General features: G+C 41.6%; 1 protein-coding gene across 3 annotated transcripts in view; it reads left to right on the plus strand.

The window, feature by feature from the left end:
- Positions 1-22682, plus strand: part of HYCC2 (hyccin PI4KA lipid kinase complex subunit 2) — a 216346-nt gene that overhangs the window by 145737 nt on the left and 47927 nt on the right. For all 3 annotated transcript variants that reach the window (XM_077448633.1, XM_077448631.1, XM_077448632.1), the window contains 7 exons: positions 918-1097; positions 1958-2038; positions 16173-16288; positions 16627-16722; positions 17729-17845; positions 18587-18674; positions 18849-19008. In XM_077448633.1, the coding sequence (XP_077304759.1) occupies positions 918-1097; positions 1958-2038; positions 16173-16288; positions 16627-16722; positions 17729-17845; positions 18587-18674; positions 18849-19008 (838 nt within the window). The remainder of the gene's footprint in view (positions 1-917; positions 1098-1957; positions 2039-16172; positions 16289-16626; positions 16723-17728; positions 17846-18586; positions 18675-18848; positions 19009-22682) is intronic.

Raw genomic sequence — 22682 nt, forward strand, 5'->3', positions numbered from 1 at the left:
CAAAATCTAGTTTAGCTACACCCATTTTGCCATGACGCAACATTTTTTCTCTCCAAGATGCACCTTAAAAATAATGCCCCTAATTAAAATAAGACTCGACCTACATACAAAAACAGTGTCCCTATTAATTTTTTTTCAGAATGTTGGCATCTATGTTGTTCTAATGTTATTAGTGAATTGCTATATAGTGAAGCCAGGATGAGGAGCTATATGCATTCAAAGGTTTTCCTGCTCTACACTGGTTATTAGGACAAATCTTCCCAGTGTGGACAGCTTTTAGTTTAAACTACAATTTTTTTTTCTGTAGATACTCTATACTCCTATATTAGAAAAGAGTGGTAAAATTCTTACCTTTTATTTAAGACCCCTTATCACACTGGTAGCGCGGTCACATTGGCAGTAAAGTGTCGCTAATTTTAGCGGCGCCGTGCGGGCAGGAGCTTGGCACTTTTAACTCCAAAGAACAGGGGTTAAAAGCGCCATTGCCAAAGCACTTTGCAGGCGATTCCACAGCACTGCCCATTGATTTCAATGGCAGAGGCGGTTTAGGAGCGGCGTATACTCGGCTCCTGCACTGGGCCATAGACACTGCTTGCAGAACTTTTTTCGGTCCTGCAATCGCATCACCCTAGCATGAAAGCACTCGGGCTTTCATGCTGGGGAGGCTTGAGAGGCGCTTTACAGGAGCTATTTTTAGCGCTGAATCGCCTGAAAAGAGCCTTCTGTGTGAAAAGGGTCTTATTTTTGCTTATTGGCAACATTTGTCCAGTGTTTTTCTCCATTCTGTAGCCGGGGTTTTGGTGCACTGCTTGTTTTTTTTGTTTTTCCTCTGTTCTACACTTTCCTTTTGTTATATCAGATGTTGATTGTATCACACATTTCTCTATTTTTTGTTTTATTTTGTTTTATATTGTCAGCTTCTGGAACCAATCTGCCACCAGCTTTTTGAGCTCTATCGCAGCTCAGAAGTGCGACTGAAGAGGTTTACCATGCAATTCCTGCCAGAGTTGGTTTCCATCTACCTGCGCCTCACTGCCAGCCGCGATCGGCAGAGCAATGGTTGTATTGAAGCTCTTTTGTTGGGAATTTACAATCTGGTAAGGACCTTTTTTTGAGATAAATATCACTATGCTTATGGCATTTATCTTGCCCAATTGATGACCTATTCAGGAAATAATTTGTGTTTTTGTTTCTGCGATCATTTTTACTAGTTTTTAGACATTTCTTTTACAATACCAACAATCATGCAATCCAATCTTTTTTCAGTAACAGTTAAATGTCAATATAATTTTAAACTTTTTTCAGAAATAAAATTATCCAAATAACATCTTAAATCATTTTTATACAAGAAAAAAATCTACAATATAAATATACAAAACACTAAAACAAGATAGAAAAAAAACAAACCAAAAAAACATATTCAGCACCGTACAAGATGCATGGGCAAACAGATACACTGACAGTGTGCAGGCGACCTGCTAGGCATTAGCAATCTGTTCATCACTGGTGCAATGCTTTACAGGCTCCTACTACAAAAAATAATAAATGCAGCGGCAAAAAGATGTGCATTTATTATTATTTGTAGACAGGTGAACTTATCCTTTAAAAGTGTTCCCATATTATGTAATACTATTGTATAATAAAAATATGCGCTATAAACAGTGTCTAAGATTGTACATATATTAAAAAATTTCTACTGAAAATGACAGTTTCTTCATGGAAGGGTCACTTTAAAAATTCTGTTTGTGTGCGGTTTTGTTCATGTACAGTTTATAGTTTTGCTGTAATACAAAAAATCAGCAATGTTGTGCAAAAAGCACATTAAATATACAGTCTATACATTTACATAATGTAAGGCCAGTCTTATTGCCCCATAACAGTAAATGCAGCACATACATCTATGTTTCAATGTTTACGTGCTAATTGTACTTGATGACCTTGCTTTCCTGATTTATAGGAAATTGCTGACAAAGATGGAAACAATAAAGTACTGTCATTTACTATACCATCATTATCAAAGCCTTCAATATATCATGAGGTAAGTAGGAAAGAGCAATATATATATATCTGTTTTGTGTGACAAAGAAAGCATATCCGCTGTTTATATATTTAAATTAAATAAGAGAAGCATTCACACTGCCGGTTTTTGTGTGTTAAGTTTATTCAGAAGTGTTATTGACACCACAGCCAGGATCTGATTTGTTATTTTGTAGTATATCTACTATCTTAGGCCAGGCCCACACAGGTGTGCTGTGTTTTGACCACAGTATATGTGCAGTTTAACCACTTTCAGACCGGACCATTTTGCTGGTCAATGACCAGAGGTCTTTTTACAATTTGGAACTGCGCTGCTTTAACTGGTAATTGCGCGGTCATGCAATGTTGTACCCAAACAAAATTTGCGTCCTTTTTTTCCCACAAATAGAGCTTTCTTTTAAAGGTATTTGACTGACTCTGCGATTTTTATTTTTTGCGATATAAACGTAAAAAGACCGCAAATTTTGAAAAAAAATGATATTTTCTACTTTTTGTTATTAGAAAAATCCAATAAACTCAATTTTAGTCATACATTTAGGCCAAAATGTATTCAGCCACATGTCTTTGGTAAAAAAAAAAGTCAATAACTGTATATTTATTGGTTTGCGCAAAAGTTGTCACATCTACAAACTAAGGTACGTTTTCTGGAATTTACGCAGCTTTTAGTTTATGACTGCCTATCTCATTTCTTGAGGTGCTAAAATGGCAGGGCAGTACAAAACCCCCCCAAATGACCCCATTTTGGAAAGTAGATACCCTAAGGAAATTGATAAGAGGCATGTTGAGCCCATTGAATATTTTATTTTTTTGCCTCAAGCGATTGAATAATGACAAAAATTATTTTTTTTTTACACAAAGTTGTCACTAAATGATATATTGCTCACACATGCCATGGTTATATGTGGAATTGTACCCCAAAATACATTCTGCTGCTTCTCCTGAGTACGGGGATACCACATGTGGTCGACTTTTTGGAAGCCTAGCCGCGTACGGGGACCCGAAAACCAAGCACCGCCTTCAGGCTTTCTAAGGGCGTAAATTTTTGACTTCACTCCTCACTACCTATTACAGTTTTGAAGGCCATAAAATGCCAAGATGGCACAGAACCCCCACAAATGACCCCATTTTAGAAAGTAGACACCCCAAGCTATTTGCTTAGAGGCATGTTGAGTCCATGGAATATTTTATATTTTGCCACAAGTTGCGGGAAAATTACAAACTTTTTGTTATTATTTATTTTTTTCACAAAGTTGTCACTAAATGATATATTGCTCACGCATGCCATGGGCATATGTGAAATGACACCCCAAAATAAATTCTGCTGCTTCTCCTGAGTATGGGAATACCACATATGTGGGACTTTTTGGGAGCCTAGCCGCGTACGGGGCCCCGAAAACCAAGCACCGCCTTCAGGCTTTCTAAGGGCGTACATTTTTGACTTCACTCCTCACTACCTATTACAGTTTTGAAGGCCATAAAATGCCAAGATGGCACAAACCCCCCCCCCCCCCCAAATGACCCCATTTTGGAAAGTAGACACCCCTAAATTTAGGGGTACACTAGTGAGACTAGGTAATAAATGGCGGGTGCCCTGAAACTATAAAAAATAACTAACCAACCAGCATCACCTGTAACAGTTATATGGTGATCACTGGTGAAAGGGTTAACTAGGGGGCAATCAGGGGGCTTTATGCGGTAGTATATGGGGGTCCCTGGCACTATAAAAAGCTGCGGTGAACCTAAATACCTACCTGCCTAACTAGCGTCACCTGTGACACTAATACAGCGATCAGAAAAACGATCGCTTATTAGGCTGGGTTCACACTGGAGCGATGCGGGAACGCCACGAATCCGCGGCGGGTTCCCGCATCACATGCCTCCCGGCGGCAGTTCACACTGCCCTATGCGAACTGCTGGGAGTGTCAGTGAAATGTTAATGACACCCCCAGATCAGTTCGCATATCGCAGTGCGATCTGCAAACTCGGATCGCATGGTGTGAACACCCATGCGATCCGATTCTGCTGCGGACCAAAAAAAGGGTCCCGTGCGAGTTTGCGGCGGGTGCGGCGCGAATTCAGCCATACTATCTGTATGGCTGAACTCGAATCGCACAGAGATCGGATGTGATTTGCACTGCAGTGCGGTGCGAATCACATCCGTTCTCATAAACCGCTGCAATGTGAACCCAGCCTTAGTGACACTGGCGACGGGGGGTGATCACGGGGTTAAACCTTTATTGGGGGGGTTAGGGGGGTACCTTAGAACTAAAGGGGGCTAACCCTAACTGCCCTAACAGTTATTACAGTCACAAATGACACCAATGCAAAAAAAATGCATTTGGTGTCACTGTGACTGGGGGGGCAGGGGTAATTGGGGGGGTGATCGGGGGGTGAAGGGGGGGTGTGAGTGTGCCTGGCATGTTCTACTGTGTAGTGTCCTGTTGGTGCAACTTACCGATCCTCTCTCCTCGGTGCCGGAACGAAAAATACCGACACGGAGGAGAGATTACATCACTTCCTCTGCCTGTGTTTACATTACAGGAGAGGAAGTGATGCAATGCTTCACTTCCATTCGTTAGGAGCGATCGCGAGGGGGTGGCCATGAATGAATGGCCGCCCCCTCATCCCGGATCGCTCCTGAACGGATACCGACCGCCGCTGGCACCGGGGGGGGGGCCCGATCGGGCCCCCCACCCGCGGGAAGGCAGGGACGTACAGGTACGCCCATATGCCTGCCCGTGCCATTCTGTCGACGTATATCGTCGTGCGGCGGTCGGCAAGTGGTTAAGTGCACTTTAGACGTGTTTTTAGCCGTGGTTCCTTTGACTTCTCTTAGGTTGCGAGTTTTCTGAAAGTTTACCAAAAATCCTACATACCACAATCAATGCAACTGATTTGAGTATTAATTATTATAATAGGGTATTGTACAAATTAACTCCTAAGTAGTGGTGAGTGAAATCAAGTGTATTCCTGCAAATTTCAGCAAAATGCCTTGGATTCGATGGGAAAGGAAAATTTAAAGTGAACTTCATTTAAAAGTGAAAGTTCCACTCATTCTCCTCCCCCCACCCACCTCCTCTGCCATCATTGGATGTATTTTTTTATTTTTTATTTTTGTGCATGCAGTGGGGAACCGGTGTTCTATGGAAGTGCCCAAGACGAACGTCACTTGCGCTGTACCGAACAGCACAACAGCTGCGTTTACGATCAGCTGTTGTGTCGGAGAGAAGGCACTACAGACGGTGATTGAAATTACTACTCCTAAGTGATACTTTTTGGGAGCTTGTAAGTCATATAGAATGATAAGTGGACTAGTATGCACCAGTCCACTAAAAATTTGCCACCTCAAACACTAGACAGTCTACGTAACCAAATAGCTTAATATAGAAGAGCATCTTCACAATGAATAAAAAGTGTGCAAATGCCAACCGCCAAATACTGTGGTCATCTAGGCCTGGCACTTTAATGAGCCCAGGCATTCGAATATGGCCCAAGATGCTTTTTTCGTAGATTTATGAATGTTGTTTATCCCTTGTGATGGCAATAAAATTGATAAAAAATTACAGAGTGTAAAAAAAAAAAAAAAATACAATTAAAATGAAATAACTAAAAAAATGTTAAAGCGCCTATGTTCCCCTTTGCTCATGCACAAAGGCAAACTCAAGTCAGCCCCGCACACATATATATGCGATAATCGCACCATGCATGTGAGGTACTGTCGTAAATGTCATGATGAGAGCAATAATTCTCCTATGTAACTAAACAGGTAACCTGTAAAGGCTTTCAAAACGTTGACTGTGGAGATTTTTAAATACCATAGTTTCACCATTCTACGGGCATATGCAATTTTAAAGCATGACATGTTTGGTATTTATGTACTTAATGCAAGATCATCTTTTACATTTTACAAAAGAATGGGTATTATATTGTGTTTATTTATTTATTTTTATTTTTTTATAAAAAAAAATTGTTTAAAAAAAGCTCAGCGGAAATATCATGTCATAAAAAATTGCAACTGCTAACATTTTCTCCAGGGTGTTTGCTTTCAGAAAATATATAATGTTTGGGGGATTCTAAGTATTTATCTAGTAAAAACTTTTCGATTTTTACATGTATGAGAGAAATGTCAGAATTGGCTTCGGAAGTTAGCGAATAAAGAAAAAGATTGCTAAGATTGGCTTTTGCTGCATCCACCTTAGTATTAGGAGAAAAGGGGAGAACAACAAAAACTTCTTAAAAGGGTTCATTGATCATCCATTAAAAACAAAACTATTCTTGGTCAAATTGGTGTCCAGAAAGGTTTTTACATAATGATCCACTTATCACAAACCTCCACTGTTAGATGATGCAACTTTAATTGCAGTTTGATGTACACAAGCAAAATTATAAAACACAACACTTTTTATCATGAGCTGAACTCAAAGATCTACGACCTTTTCTATGTACACAAAAGGCCTATTTCTCTCAAATATCGTTCAGTGAGCACTTCTCCTTTGCCGATTATAATCCATTCACCTCACAGGTGTGGCATATCAAGATGCTGTTTAGACAGCACGATTGTTGCAGGTGTGCCTCAGGCTGGCCACAATAAAAGCCCACTCTAAAATGTGCAGTTTTACTGCATTGGGGGGGGGGTCTGAAAACCAGTCAGTATCTAGTGTGACCACCATTTGCCTCACGCAGTACAGCAGATCTTCATCATAGAGTTGATCAGGTTGTTGATTGTGACCTGTGGAATGTTGGTCCATTCCTCTTAAATGGCTGTGTGAAGTTGCTGGATATTGGCAGGAATTGGAACACGCTGTGCTATACGCCGATCCATAGCATCCCAAACATATTCAATGGGTGACATGTCCGGTGAGTATGCTGGCCATGCAAGAACTGGGATGTTTTCAGCTTCCAGGAATTGTGTACAGATCTTTGCAACATGGAGCCGAGCATTATCATGCTGTAACATGAGGTGATGGTCGTGGATGAATGGCACAACAATGGGCCTCAGGATCACATCATGGTATCTCTGTGCATTCAAAATGCCATCAATAAAATGCACCTGTGTTCATTGTCCATAGCATACGGCCTGCCCATACCATAACCCCACCGCCACCATTGGCCACTCGATCTACAACATTGACAGCAGCAAACTACTCACCCATATGCTGCCATACACGCTGTCTGACATCTGCCCTGTACTGTGAAAATTAATTAGTGAAGAGAACACCTCTCCAAAGTGTCCGCTCAAGTCGGTTACGACGATGAACTGCAGTCAGGTAGAGACCCCGATGAAGATGACGAGCATAAAGATTGCGCTTCCCTAAGACAGTTTGTGACAGTTTGTGCAGAAATTCTTTGACTATGCAAACCGATTGTTGCAGCTGGTGTCAGACGATCTCAGAGGTGAAAATGCTGGATGAGGAGATCCTGGGTTGGTCCAGTTACACATGGTCTGCGGTTGTGAGGACGGTTGCATGTACTGCCAAATTCTCTAAAATGCCTTTTGGAGATGGCTTTTGGTATAGAAATTAACATTCAATTCAAGGGCAACAGATCTTGTGGACATTCCTGCAAATTACACACTCCCTCAAAACTTGCAACATCTGTGGCATTGCACTGTGTGATAAAACATTTTAGAGTGGCCTTTTATTGTGGCCAGCCTAAGGCAGACCCATGCAATAATCACGCTGTAATCAGCTTCTTGATATACCACACCTGTGAGGTAGATGGCTTATCTTGGCAAAGGAGAAGTGCTCACTAACACAGATTTAGACGGATTTTTGAACAATATTTGAGGGAAATAGTTCTTTTGTGTACATAGAAAAAGTCCTAGATCTTTGAGTTCAGCTAATGATAAATAGGGGCAAACACAAAAGTGTTTTCTAATGTTTGCTCAGTGTATGTTTGGAAATGTATTCCCTTTGCGATTATTTTTTTTAACTTTTGCTGTATTTTGCATTGTAATAGCAAGGGCTGGGAATCAAGGTGAAGCACTAATGTAGGTAACAAAGACCTTTCAGACCTTATAGAGTTTTTGCTGGAAAATAATATCTGAAGAAATAGTCGGCACAGATTAACAAGACAGAATTGGTCAAACAAATCTGATTTATTTCTATGAGGAAGTAAGCACCGACTTAGAGAAAGGAGTAGCTGTTGATATAGAATACGTGGATTTTGTAATAGCATTTGACACAGTTCCCCACACGTTAACTAAAGTCTTCAGGCTTGGAAAATTCTAATTGTAAATGGACAGAAATATGGCTAACCCTATTTGGAGATTAGTGGTTTGAGTCAAACTCCAAATGGTCTAAGTTTTTTAGTTGTGTATCCCAAGGTTTAATGCTGGATCCCTTACTTTTTAATATATTCATAAATGTTTGAGTGTTTAGGATTAAAAGTACCATTTCAGTATTTGCAGATGACACCAAGCTATGTGATGGAATAATGCCCTTACAGGATGTCTCCAACTTACAAGCAGACCTCAATGCACTAGTTGTGGCACAGCTGTGGCAAATGGGGTTTAATGTTAATAAATGGAAAGTTATGCACATGGGGTGGCTAAAAACATGCAGCATACAGCCGAATCGGTAGTGGGGAAGGATCTGGGTGTTCTGGTAGATCATAAATGTGATAGCCTCATATGTGTCAAGCTGCAGTTCCTAAAGCAAGTAAAATGCTTTCTTGTATTTAAAGAGGTATAGACTTCAGAGAGATAACATTTCTTTAATCGTACATCACGGGACACAGAGCCATAATAATCACTATGTGGGTTATAAGCCACCTTCAGGAGCTGGACACTGACACAGCCTAAACAGGAAGTTGCCTCCCTATATAACCCCTCCCATCCCGGTAGTACCTCAGTTTTTTCGCCAGTGTCTAAGGTGTTGGTCACTAGTGAAGATGTGCTGTGCTGAGCTCCACTGGAACAATCCTTGCTGGGGCTAGCTATGTAGCCGGATCCATTCAAAGTGTCTCTTAGGCCAGAATTGAATGGTACCCGAGCCTCATGGCAGAAGAAATTAGGTTTTGCCTGTAACACTTCTCTTTTTAGAGAGCTGGACCCCAGGAACCACTACTTTGGTATTTTAAGCCATAGAGTTTTACTGGCGGGGTGCTATTACAGGTTCAGGAGTGTGGGTTCCCTGAGGGTCCCCGGTTCCTGAAGGTTTAACGGAACCCACCATGAAGGGTGATGATTGGGTCTGTTGGTTTTACCACAGAAAACTCTGCAGTGGGAAAGGCAAGTGGAGTTTTTCTAAGAAATGTCTACTTTAAAAAAAAAAATAAAATATATATATATATATATATATATATATATATATATATATATATATATATATAAATGTGTGTGTTTTCATGCCTAAGTGTCACCACTGGGGGCTGTATGGAGCACATACCTTCTCATGCTTTCCTCAGAGATCACTGTGTCAGGAAGCAGCAGGCTCTTTTCCTCCGGTGAGCAGCTCAGACCTCTGGTGAGTTTGGGGGTGTTTTTGCTTCCACCAGACACCCCCCCCACCTGGGCTAAGCTCTCCCCCCTCTTTACAGGGAAGGGGAGAGCTAAAACGATCGGCGATGCCGTTTTCTTCCACCATCCCTACATGGCCACGGCTCGCAGGTTTCCTCCTCGCATCCCTCCCTCATACACAAGCTGATCCCGTTGGATCGGAAGGCCAGCGCTTGTGTGAGAAAGCTCTCTTTTGAAAAAGAGAGGGGGTGGGTTGATGCGAGGAGGGGGCTGGGGCTTAGCGTGGCATTGGCGTCCTCCAACGTTCAACGCGGGAGTATGTTTTAAAAAAAACTCCATTTATGCTGGCTGCAGGTTGTCGCAGGGACACGAGCAAAGAAGGGTATGAAAGAGGTTTGGTGACACAGGCATTCCTATTTTGACACATTTGCTATTCACATCAGGCTGAGCATTAATAGCAGTGGCAGTGGCTGGACTATTGCTCAAGCAGTGGATGCGATCCTTCTGGTAGTACCTCTGCTTTTGTGCATTGGGCGATGGTCTGAAGAGGCGCTAGAAACACCCTAAAAGAGGGCTAAAGGGATCTCCCTCAAGCTCTGAAAGACCAAAACAAAACTCATCTCTGCAATGGCATCCTCCCCTGAGAGGGGGTGGCTGGTCAGAGTGAGCCTTCAGGGGCCATGGAATGTTTGTAACTGTTACAACGCTGCAGCCCCTGCCTATATTTCTAAAAAGTTTTTTTCTCAGCCATGATAGGATGGGAAAAAGCTTAGCGACTTTAATCGCATCCCAGATTGGGATAAAATGCGACAGATTCCATTTCCCTAGGACCCTCAAACTGGGGCTCTGGCGACGGGAGAAGAGGTTTTCTCTGAGGACCGTGAACAGGCTGATGACTCCTCTTCTGAGGGGTCATATGCAGAAGATCAGCTTCACATTGTGGGTGCAATTTCTTACTGAATAGGTCCACTCCACATTTTATGCTACCCTTAACTGAGTATCCTCTTCTTGTTTTGGGTTCGCTAAAGCCTCCTCAAAGCTGTGCATGCCTTTCCTGTCCATTCATTGTTGGGAAAGTTCATGTATTCTGAGTGGGATCACCCAGATAAGCATTTTTTCCCTCCTAAAAAGTTTTTCACACTTAATCCTATGGAGAAAAAAACTTTCTAAAGGTGAAATATACCAGCAATTGGCACTGCTATATCCGGCAGACAATGCTCGAATACTTGAGGATCCAACGGAAAAGAGAAATTTCTATTAAAAATAAAAAATAAATGTATTGTTTTCCTGACAGGTTGAGTGTGTCAGCCTATGCTTGACAGTAATTGGTATATGTCAAATCCTTGAGAGACTAGTTTTAAACAGGTGCTCAAAATTATCCCTGTTCAGCAGGCCCAGGTTCTCACAAGCTCCTAGTAGCTTTATGTTGGCAATAGACACTATAAGAGATTCTATCTCCAGGCCTCATGCCTTTCGCTGGGCTGGTACATATGTATAGAATACTATGGTTGAAAAATTGGTCAGCCGAAGCGTCATATAAAAAAAACAAAAAAAAACCTCCTGGCTGTTTTTTCCTTTTTGCAGTGAACAGCTGTTTGGGATGTCTTGGATAATTCATCCGAAGAATTTCTAGTGGAAAGGTACCCCTTTGCCATTAAGGCTGGGTTCACACTGCTGCGGGGGGGGGATCCGGATGTGATTCGCACCCGCACTGCAGTGCAAATCACATCCAATCTCCGTAGCGATGCAAGTTCAGCCATACAGATAGTATGGCTGAATTCGCATCGCTCCCGCAGCAAACTCGCACGGGACCTTTTTTTGGTCCGCAACAGAATCGGATCGCATGGGGGTTCACACCATGCGATCCGATTCCTGTGCGAGTCTGCAGATCGCATTGCGATATGCGGACGGATCTGGGGGTGTCATTAAAATATCATTGACACTCCCAGCCGTCCGCATAGGGCAGTGTGAACTGCCGGCGGGAGGTGTGCGATGCGGGAAAACGCCGCAGATTTGCGGCGTTACCGCATCGCTGTGGTGTGAACCCGGCCTTAAGAAAAGGAGTAAATGTATTTAATTTAAACAAGCTCCTTTTCCAGTGCCAGGGGCATCAGCCTCCTCCACGACGGCTTCCTCCTCCAAGTTTAAGAGGTAATCCTCAGGGACAAAAGAAACCTACAAAGGAGATACTAAAGCCTCCTTATGAGGGGGCATCCCTGCTCGAAGGGTCCGGCAGTAAGAATGTCAAGACAGATGGGTGGCTTCTAAAATTGCTCTAGAGTACAATTTGGGGTTTCAAGAGTTCCTGCCTCCTTGTTTTCTCAGATCAAACGTTCCTAAGATCCAGAGAAAGTCTCTTTTCTAGCATTGGACCATACTTTAGCAGAGTGGTCATGCTGGTCCCCATGAAAGAGCTTGAGGTTTTATTTAAACCTTTTTTCACGGCAAAATCGAATGGTGATGTCAATCCCATTCTGGATCTGGGGAATCTAAACGGGTTCCTCAATATCTGCTCTTTTTCGCATTGGAGTCAATCCAATCGGTTGTTTCCATCTTACAAGAAGGAGAACTTTTTTTACATCGATTGACATCAAGGATGCATACCTCCATGGGCATATTTCCCACTCACTAGAAATATTTACTTTTTAAGGTAGAAAATCTTAATTTTCAGTTTGTAGCTCTGCTTGTGGTCTAGGTATTGCACCTTGAGTGTTTACAAAGGTTTTGGCTCCTCCTTTAGCCTGACTAAGGGCCCAAGGTATAACGATTGTAGTTTACCTAGACAATCGGCTCTTGATAGACCAGTCGGTAGGCAGTTTAGACCAAAGTATGGTCACCACATTCAACTACCTGGAATACCTAGGTTGGATTCTCCACCTAGAGAAATCTTCCCATTAAGGAGATTAAAAGACTTGGGTCTGTTCATAGATACACCCAGAAAAGGGTATTCTTGCCCCAGGCAAAGATCAGTGCCATAGGAACTGATTAAAATGGTTGAGGCAAGATGAATCCTTCTATTCAGCTTACATGAGGGAAAGATGGTGGCTTCATTCAAGGCCGTTCCTTATGCTCAGTTTCATTCGAGACTGCTGCAAAACAGTATCTTATAGGCTTGGAACAAGAGGGTTCAAGCTCTAGACTTTCCAATGTGTCTGACTCCAAAGGTGCTCCAGAGCCTCAGAAAAATCCTTCCTACAGTTACCTGGGAAGTGGAAACAACAGATGCCAGCCTTTTTTAGGTTGGGGAGCAGTCCTGAAAGAGTTAACTATCCAAGAGAAGTGGATCAGAAATAAACATTCTACATATTCGGACAGATCGCTTGGTCCTGAGGGCCTGGACGTTTAATTTGCGGAGCTGTCCTGTCAGGATCCAATCAGACGATGCCACAGCAGTGGCTTATATCAATCACCAAGGGGGCACAAGAAGTTGTTACTGTTTTATTAATTCCCTCCTTTTCTGCCTGCATCCACAACTTCTTTGCAGGATCAAGCAGGAAGGGAAGTCGGTGATTCCACATCCAGACCTTCTGTCGCAAGGTCCAGTATTCCTTCTTACCTTTCAAACGCTAAATTTAATGGTTTGGCTATTGAGACCCACATTCTGAGGAAACGTGGGCTGTCAGGTTCAGTGGTATCTACCTTGATTAATGCAAGGAAGGCTGCCTCCATAATCATATATTATGGAGTCTGGAAAGCATATGTCTCCTGGTATGAAACCAGGTGTTGACACCCCAGGAAATAGGTCAATCCTTGACCTTCTGCAAATGGGATTAGAAATAAAGCTGGCTTTGAGTACCTTCAAAGGACAGGTCTCAGCTTTATCTATATTTTTGCAATGACCACTTGCTTCATATTCTCTGGTTCGTAGCTTTATTCAGGGAGTAACGAGGCTTAATCCTCTGGTTAGGTCACCCCTGAACCCCTGGGACTTGAATTTAGTAGTGTGCTGCAGGCAGCAGTATAGCTCCTCTAATCTCATGTTGCCCTAATTCTGTTGTGTCTCCCTCCCCTCAGTTAGCAGTGCTATGGGACATCCCACATAGTGATTACTATGATTCTGTAAAATAGGAAAATAGGATTTTTATAACGGCTTATCTGTAAAATCCTTTTTTTTTTTTGTTAAGTACATCACAGAGCACAGAGGTCCAGCCCCTCTTTCTAGTATATATGTGTATTGCTTTGCCACAAAACTGAGGTACTCCCGGTATGGGAGGGGTTATATAGGGAGGCAACTTGCTGTTTAGAGTGTGCCAGTGTCCAGTACCTGAAGGTGGCCTATAACCCACATGATTACTAGGACTCTGTGTCCTGTGATGTACTTCAAAAGAAAAGGACTTTACAGGTAAGCTGTTATAAAATCCTATTTTTCCCCTGAACAAATCATTAGCAAGACCCCTTCTGGAATATGCAGTTGAGTTTTGGGTACCAGTTCACAAAAAGGATATTGGGAAACTAGAGAGTGCAAAGAAGGGCAGCCAAACGGGCAAGAGGCACGCAGGAACTCTGCTATGAGGAAAGATTAGCTGAACTGAATTTATTCTCTATTGAAATGAGGCAAGTGTGGGTGGATATGATCAACGTGTAAATACATAATATAGTGAACTTGGTGTTATTCGCTTTTAAGGTTATCACAAAGGACAAGGAGATACTATGTCTGGTGGGCAAGAGATTTAACCTCAAAATACAGAAAAGGCTTCTTCACAGCAGGGAAAATGTAGAATAGCCTCAAGAATTAGTTCTGTCCGGCTCCATAGATTGTTTTAAAAAAAGGCCTGGATACTAATATTTTTAGACAATACCAGGGGTAGATGATCCAGGAAATATCTGATTGCCTCTTGGGGAATGAACTGTGGTTATGGGATTGTGTATATGGCGGTTTTCTATTTGTGCATGCCTGTGTTTTTTTTATTTTTTTTATTTTTATATTGTTTAAACTAAATGGACTTGTGTTTTTTTATTTTATTTATTTACTTTTTCACCCTTACTAACTATGGTAACTATGTACACAGGCAACTTATTTATAAACTATGGGTTTTAGGCTTGGTGATTGGACACTGGCAATCTTTTAAGGACAGAAACCTTGGGTAACCCAGTCCTACCCCACTCCACCAGGCCTCAGTTTTTGCTAGTGTCTGAAGGTGATGGACCTCTTTTTCTTCGCAGAGAAATCCACTTCAGTAGTTCTTTTTTTTTTTCTTTGTTACTTTTATGGAATTCTTCACTCAACCCTCACTGTCTTCTAAGGCCTACACAAAAGCAGTGTATCTGGATTGATGCAAGCTGCACCTCATGCAGTGAGGACATTTGTAATGTTGCTTTGGACACTGAATCGTGTGTGAGTTGCTCACCTTGGCACTTGTTTCGACATGTTGAGAGCTGGAGGGTGATATATAGGTCCATGCCTGTGCTCCATCATCATGGAACCCATTCCCTGAAGACCCCCTTAGAGGTGTTCCCAGTGTGAAGGACAAAGCCTGAACTTTATATGCACTCCAGTGTTGTGGACAGGGTCACCTGTATCTCTGATCGTTACTGTATAAAGAGGACTATGGATTGGATTAATTTCACAGTGCAAATTTTTAAACCTTACTTTTACTAAAACTTTCACTAAACCACCACTCAGTCCCAGATGGATAACCAGGTGTTGCATCACACCACGAGTCACACACTTTAATGCCAGTTTCACCTAGAGCCCTCATAAGGTACTCATCTGCTTCCTCCTACCTTTTTGCCACGAGGATTTGTTGCAGGGTGGTTACTTGGGTTATTGTGTACTCCTTCTGGGCTCTCTTACCTTATCTCTGAAAACTCTTCTCTGCAAGAACCCCTGGGGGAGTACCCCCCCTTTCCCTTGTGACTATGATGGAGACCAGGCGAAAGGGTGCCAATTCAAAACTGCATGCAAAGATTTGTTCAGCCAAAAACCCGCACAACACTCATTCTTGGAGTTGCAATGCGTCCCTTGCTTCTTGCCTTGCATGCACTGGCCTCAGAATCTGATTCTAGCTATATTTTATGCATGCAACAAGCCGCCAACTTGACAAAAGCAGCATTTTCTGTGTTAATGTCACAATTTCTTGGTCAGATTATGGCCTTAATACAACCATCTTTGCCAAGGGCTCAGAAAAGCCCCACCTCCATTCTCTAATTCCTGTTTCTTAACCAGAGGCAGACCCTGAAATGGCAGTCCTAGAGGATGCAGAATCAGAAGGCAATAAAGAGAACGTTGAGGTAGTGTTGGAAAAAGCCATGGAAGTAATTTCTCCCCCATATTGTCACTATATTGAACAGGGAGCATCACGCAACATGCTTGCTAACATTTAGAAGCTCATTGTCTCAGTCTGCAAAAGCCTTGGCACTATGCAAATTAACTCTCCGCTGTCTCGCCATGTGCCTTCACAAAGAGACCTACCAGAAGGTATGAGCTTATAACCCGTGGTGTAAGAATAAATTGTCTGTGACCTTTACTGTACTTCAACATATGAAATACAGATAAGTAAAAATTCCTTCTTTTTTTTTTTTTTATATATTGTATTCTGTATAATATCTTTTTATGCATCATTTACATTTGAGCTTAATCGATGATTCATGTATGTTTTCTCTCTCATATTTTATGTTCTCTTTCTCCTTCCATTGTGCATCTTCTTCTCATTCATGATTCCAATGGTTTGGTTAGCCATCATCATTAGGGTCTATGGCTTTGACGGAGGGAGCCTTGAGTCAGCATGATCTCATCAGGGTTGTTTACAGTGATCTGCACCCCCAGAGGGAAACCTTTACAGCACAAAACAGGTAAGAAGGACTAGTGGGAAGAGGACTTGCTGAACTGATGATTTCTGGCTATAGAAGGATCAAAATTTGTCCAGTTTAGCAGGGATTGGCCGAAATTTGATTAATGTGTGGCTGTCTTGATAGAAGTTAACTGATCGGCTTTTGTCGAACAAACATGCTGGAAATATTGTTGTATGACAGCAGTAAGTCTTGCTGACAAAATGCAATGTCCTAGATGTTAATAAAGGAATCGATTAGTTCTCTTTTTGTTCAGCTCGCTAGCTGAATGAGAAAAACGAACAGTCTTTGCCCAGCTTTAGTTACGCAAATCATAAACTATATTTTTTATGTTCTTGCAGGTTTGAAGTGCTGAGCTTTCTCATGTTGTGCTACAACTCTGCTATTGTGTACATGCCACCTTCCTCCTACCAGTCACTATGTAGAATGGGTTCCAGGTAAGTAGGAAAACCTAACCATAGCAGATGGGACTGCCCAAAGTATGACTGCATGTTATCTGTGCTTGAGCATCTAGAGGCTAGCAAAGAACACTGTAGACCAGAGGAGGCCCAGTCTTTACAGGAAATGTGGCATGGTCCTTGAAATCCTTGTATCTCCTTCATCTTAGTCCAGACTTGCGTTAAGCTGGTCATACATTATACAGTTTTCTTATCCAATTTCCTTTTAGATGTACCTTCAACTATGTAGTGCAAGGACCTGCCCGACTGCATACAATTTGAAAGTGTTTAGGTTTGATTATATGGTTTTGGCAAATCTAAAGGAAAATTGGATATGGAAATTGTATAATGTATGGCCAGTCTTAGCTGGGTACCACCAATAAAATCATTCTCTAGCTTAGAAGTATGCAGGATCTTAATTAAAAGAAACAGGTTTTCATGGGGGGGGGGGGGGGCGGAGTACTATTGTCTCCAGATAGTTGAATCATAACAACATTAAAACTTGGAACTCCAAGACACAGACTGAGGGTGTCAACTTACGAAACCATTAAGCTCCTGTTCTGTATTTTTTACCATGTATAGGTTTGCATAAAACATTTACTGAGATAGATAACCCGTTTCTTTTCAGATCATTGGTTGTGTAATGTTTGCCTCATTTATTCGTTTCTAAATGTAAGTCATAGCATTTTTTTAAGAAAAACATAATATATCTGTTCACATTTTTACAAATCTATATGACCGAAAACTGTTGACATAGTTTTCAATACAATGCTTTAAATACAACTAGGTAACTAACTTATTCAAAAAGGAGGTCAGTAATGGCAACCAATAGTATTCTCTAAGGTACAGGTTTCCTTTACCGGTCCCTTCAGAAACAGGTAGTGCTAGGAAAGGGCTAAAGATGACATGCTAGCATGTGAGAAGTTTCAGGTGGAGTTCATTGCGCCTTGATATTTGTTTAAAAAAATATTATATTTTGTGTTCTTTCTTTCTTTCTTTTTTGCAGATTGTGTGTTAGTGGCTTTCCTCGGCAGCATGAGAAGCGCTGGAAAGAGCTATGTGGCCGTGTTGTGCTTGATCCTGATTTCATGGTCCAACTGCTCACTGGTGTCTATCATGCTATGTAAGTCTTCTCAAAACACGAGAAATGTACTCATTCAGTTTTTCATTTACTTTCCAAATATGCCATTGTTGACAGTATATGTATGCATACTGCATGTTTTCTCCTTTGCAGACATGGCGCATTCCACTTATGAACTAATAAAAACCTTTTCTGATTGGGCTACTTTTACTTGGCAATAGCAGTATGGAAAACTTTTGATCCAGTTTTCACCAGTAGTGGCTTGAACTTGGACTAATGTACTTATTCATCAAGATTGTACAATTAACATTAAATGAGAAGTATAGCCCAAACTTGTTTGGCTGTACTTCTATTGGTCACAGGAGTGCAGCTCTTTCTGCATTCCTGTGACCTGGTTTCAGCAGGAGATGCTGAAAACGTGTCACAGGAATTCCATACTTCTCTTTTAAGACGTCTAGAATGCAGTAACTCGTTTAATAACCAATATCTTTTCACTCTTCTTACTGGCTCCCGTAGTTCTCTATACTTTCATAAGACAGTATGTTATGCAGAGGTTTTATTGAAGGATTCTAGGGTTTAAGTGTTCTTATTGGGAATGAAGTTCTTCAGTTCACCTTAGACCAGTAACGTCATTGTGATTTTATATGCAACAGTGGTCATTCACAAGATCTGAGAAAGCATGATAAAGTCAAAGGATTTTAATTCTCATTGTATTTCTGCAAATATTATTTTAGTAAATAATTCTTACCAGAGTATGTAATTAACTGCTGTGTACTTGTACAGATACAATGGAGAATGGGAGCTTGGACAGGAGGTTCTTGATGACATCATCTATCGAGCCCAACTGGAGCTCTACTCTCAGCCCCTATTGGTAAGTGCATTGTTTCATGATTTACTGTGCTCTGATCAATACTTGTTGTGCAAGGTAGAAGATAAGTAGAAGTATTGTTGGCTGTCAGGCCAGTAAGCAGCATGTAAGCATTGTTGCAGGCAATTCTGTTTCAAAGATGATGTTTTGCTAAACTTGTCTTTTCTCTGCTTTCAGGTTGCAAATGCTATGAAAAATTCCTTGCTGTTTGATGCTCCTGACTCATCGCAACAAGGGCAGAAAGTATTGAAGGTTGAAGTGACTCCAACAGTTCCCCGTATCTCTCGAACGGCCATCACCACTGCCTCTATACGTAGACATCGGTGGAGAAGAGAAGGTAATGACAGTTTCTAATAGATGCCTTACTTGATGTTTTTTTCTTCTTCAGATGGAAGGATAGAATGATTGAATAAAATAAGTTCTAACTAGAATTAAAAAGTGTGTAGCCTAGGTTGTATTTATTATAATCGTCTATTTGTGTGTTTTCACATTGCAAATTGGGGTATATTGTTTTCTTAACATTTTAGTTTTAAGAATGTATGGTTGAATCCCAAGAATTTAACCCTTTTGCTACTGCTGACATATGGCATACATCTGCTCTCCAATAGCTTAAAAGAAAGGTATGGGTTTTTTTTTTGTTTTTTTAATTCATACTTACCTAGGTGGATGCAGCATCAGCCCAATGTTGCATCTGTCCCCCAACGCCTCTATACTGAGAACCGAACGATTGAACACTGCTGATCTCTCGGTTCTCGCAGTCCTCTGAGCAGAGAGCTGGTGACTGTAATATAACACTGGGGATTAGGTAAAAGAGTCATTTTTGCTGCAGGAGGGGAGTGATCAGCTGACAGGGAAGGGAGCAAGGAGAGATGGGATGATAGAAACACATAAACTGACCAGAGTGTCAGGGCACAGCAGCCATGATGAACCTTGGTCAGTTTATGTAGAGGAGGACAGCACCAGGCAGGATCAGCCAGGTATTTTAGGTGATACAAGGGGACAAATTACACAGCACAAGCATTGCTTGTGGGAACAGAATCCAATTTTTTATTTCTAGGGTAACAACCACTTTAAGTGGAGGGAAAGTGAAATGTCTCATTAGAGAGAACCTGTCCCAAAAAAAAAGTATCACGTAGGGGACTTTTGTCCGCCTTTGTGATTAAAAAATAAATAAAAATTGAGCGAAAAAAATAGTGTAAAAAATAAACTTTCACCAAGTTATTCAAGCACATACAACCACCTTGCCCCACCCCCACATACATGCACATATGAACATAAATACACGCATTGACAGCACCTACATACGAAAACATTGATTACGCTAAACATTTTAAATATTGGCACGCATGCCAGAGTGAAAGTTCTAATTCTAGGGCCATTATTCATTCTTAACTGTAAACTGATGACCTGCAGAAGCTTTTAAACCGTCACCTATAGACCTTTTTACATCTACAGTGCCTTGAAAAAGAGGCAGATCCTGAAATTCCCCTTATACCCCTTAAAATTGTTCACATTTTGTCATGTTACAACCAAGAACGTAAATATATTTTATTGTGATTTCATGTGAAAAACCAACACAAAGTGGCACATAATTGTGAGGTGGAAGGAAAATAATAAATGGTTTTAATTTTTTTTTTACAAATATCTGAAAAGTGTTGCGTGCATTTGTATTCATCTCCTTTTATTCTGATGCCCTTAATTAAAATCTAGTGGAACCAATTGCCTTCAGACATCACCTAACTAGTAAATTCCACCCTTGTAATTTAATCTCGGCATAAATACAGCTGTTCTGTGAAGCCCTCAGAGGTTTGTTAATGAACACACAGCATCATGAAGGCCAGGGAACACACCAGACAGGTCAAGGATAAAGTTGTGGAGAAGTTTAAAGCAGGGTTAGGTTATAAAAAAAACTAAAAAATCCCAAACTTTGAACATCAAGGAGCACTGTTTAATCCATCATCTGAAAATGGAAAGAGTATGACACAGCTGCAAACTTACCAATACATGGCTGTCCACCTAAACTGACAGGCCAGGCAAGGAGAGGCATTAATCAGAGCAGCAACCATTTATCATTGTCCTTCATTTGCCAGTGGTGCACTCCATGCCCAAGAGGGTTAAGGCAGTGCTAGAAAATGGTGGCCACACAAAATATTTGGGCCCAATTTGGACATTTTAACTTAGCGGGGAACTCCCTTTTGTTGCCAGTAGAAAAAAAAAAATTATATATATATATATATATATATATATATATATATAACATTTGTTTCCGTTGCTAGTTATGAAAACAAAATCCTAATTGCAGGTGTGGCACGGGATCATTCATGTTGTTCGCCGGGCCCGGCGGTGACTGTGCCAGCGCCACACCGCGAGACTCCACCAGCATAGTGCCGATTGTCCCCTACTGGCCTCACATGGACACGGTCATCTCTGTTGCCTGGTCTGTGTGCGAATTAGATTGGTTGATGTTCGCAACCACCAGACCCCGCCAATCTGGATCCTGAAAATGATTAGGATGTGGCCTGGCTGCCAGCAGTGTGCCAGGACAGATGCCGTGCCAGGCGCTTCCAGCCAATGAGGTGCTGAGCATGGTGCACCTCAACATGACGTCAATCCCTTCTCCAGTCACACCCACAACAGAACAGAGGCGCTCACAGTCCCTGGCTGTCCCACATGGTGTGGAGCTGAAAAGGTAAGACAAAAGAAGAGATGGGGACAGGCGGACCACTGTGTGATTTATATCGGCATCAAATATAAGCAGCAGTCTTGTGTGATCCCCAATATTATATCAGCAGGAAAATATAATGTATACAAAAAGCAGTAGTCTTGCGTGGTCCCCGATATTATATATCAGTGATATATAATATTGGGAATTGCTCAAGACTGCTGCTTTTGTATCTATTGTATTGTAAAGATTTTCACACCACACATCTTTTTGGTGCGCCACAAGACAAAAAAGTTTGCGAAACACTGGTATGTACCCTCAGGTGATTGGACACTGGAAAAGCTTTAGACGACATGCCCCTATAACACTACCTCACTTTGTGAATTCTCAGTTTAGTATTTGTGATGGACCTTATCTGACACTTAGCTTAACTAGTGTATTATTTTTCACTATTTTAACTTCCAATTCTTCCCTCAAGTTCTTCATGTTTTGATTTATTAAGCCAGCATAGAAGCATTGTATCTGGATTGGTAAAACCTTGGGAGTAGTACACCCAGACTCTATGCTGAGAGGACAGCTTGTAATGTTTCTTCAGGCACTGGATCCTGCTTGGATCCTGCATGAACCCTCCCCACCTCACTTGGTACAATGTACAGAGTTAGCTGCAGGGTGTGATACAGGTCCAGGACTGTGGCCCATCACTTTTGAACCCAGTCCCAGTGAACCTCTTTGGGAGGTATGCCCACTGTGATGGACGAAGCCTGGTTTTTATTTAAAATTCAGCATCGTGGACAGGTAAGACATGGTCGCCCTGTATTTCTGACCATTACTGAAGAAAACAAGGCTATGTCTGGTAAGTATTCACTTCACATGTGCTAAAATTCAACCACTCAAACCTCAGTCCTAGGCAGATGGCCATGTGTCAACATCATATTATTGTTTACACACTTCTGCTTAGAGCTTTTATAAGATACTCAGTCACTTCCTCCCACTGATTCCCCACAAGAACTTGTTACAGGAGGCACGTCACTTGGGTTACTGCGTACTCCTTTACTGACATGCTTACCCTTTACCAGTGACGGTGAACCTTGGCACCCCAGATGTTTTGGAACTACATTTCCCACGATGCTCATGCACGCTGCAGTGTAGTTGAGCATCATGGGAAATGTAGTTCCAAAACATCCGGGGTGCCAAGGTTCGGCATCACTGCCCTATTATCTGCACTCTAATCCGTGAGTACCCCATGGAGAATACCCTCACTTGTAGCTATGGTGCAGACCAAGTGAACAGGGAGTTAAGGCAAACATACAATCTGCCGAAGGCCTGCACAACATTCTCAGAGTGACAAT

The sequence above is a fragment of the Lithobates pipiens genome, unplaced genomic scaffold, assembly GCF_037356315.1.
Source record: "Lithobates pipiens isolate NorthernLeopardFrog02 unplaced genomic scaffold, aLitPip1_a1.2 Scaffold_22, whole genome shotgun sequence".
NCBI classification, from domain to species: domain Eukaryota; kingdom Metazoa; phylum Chordata; class Amphibia; order Anura; family Ranidae; genus Lithobates; species Lithobates pipiens.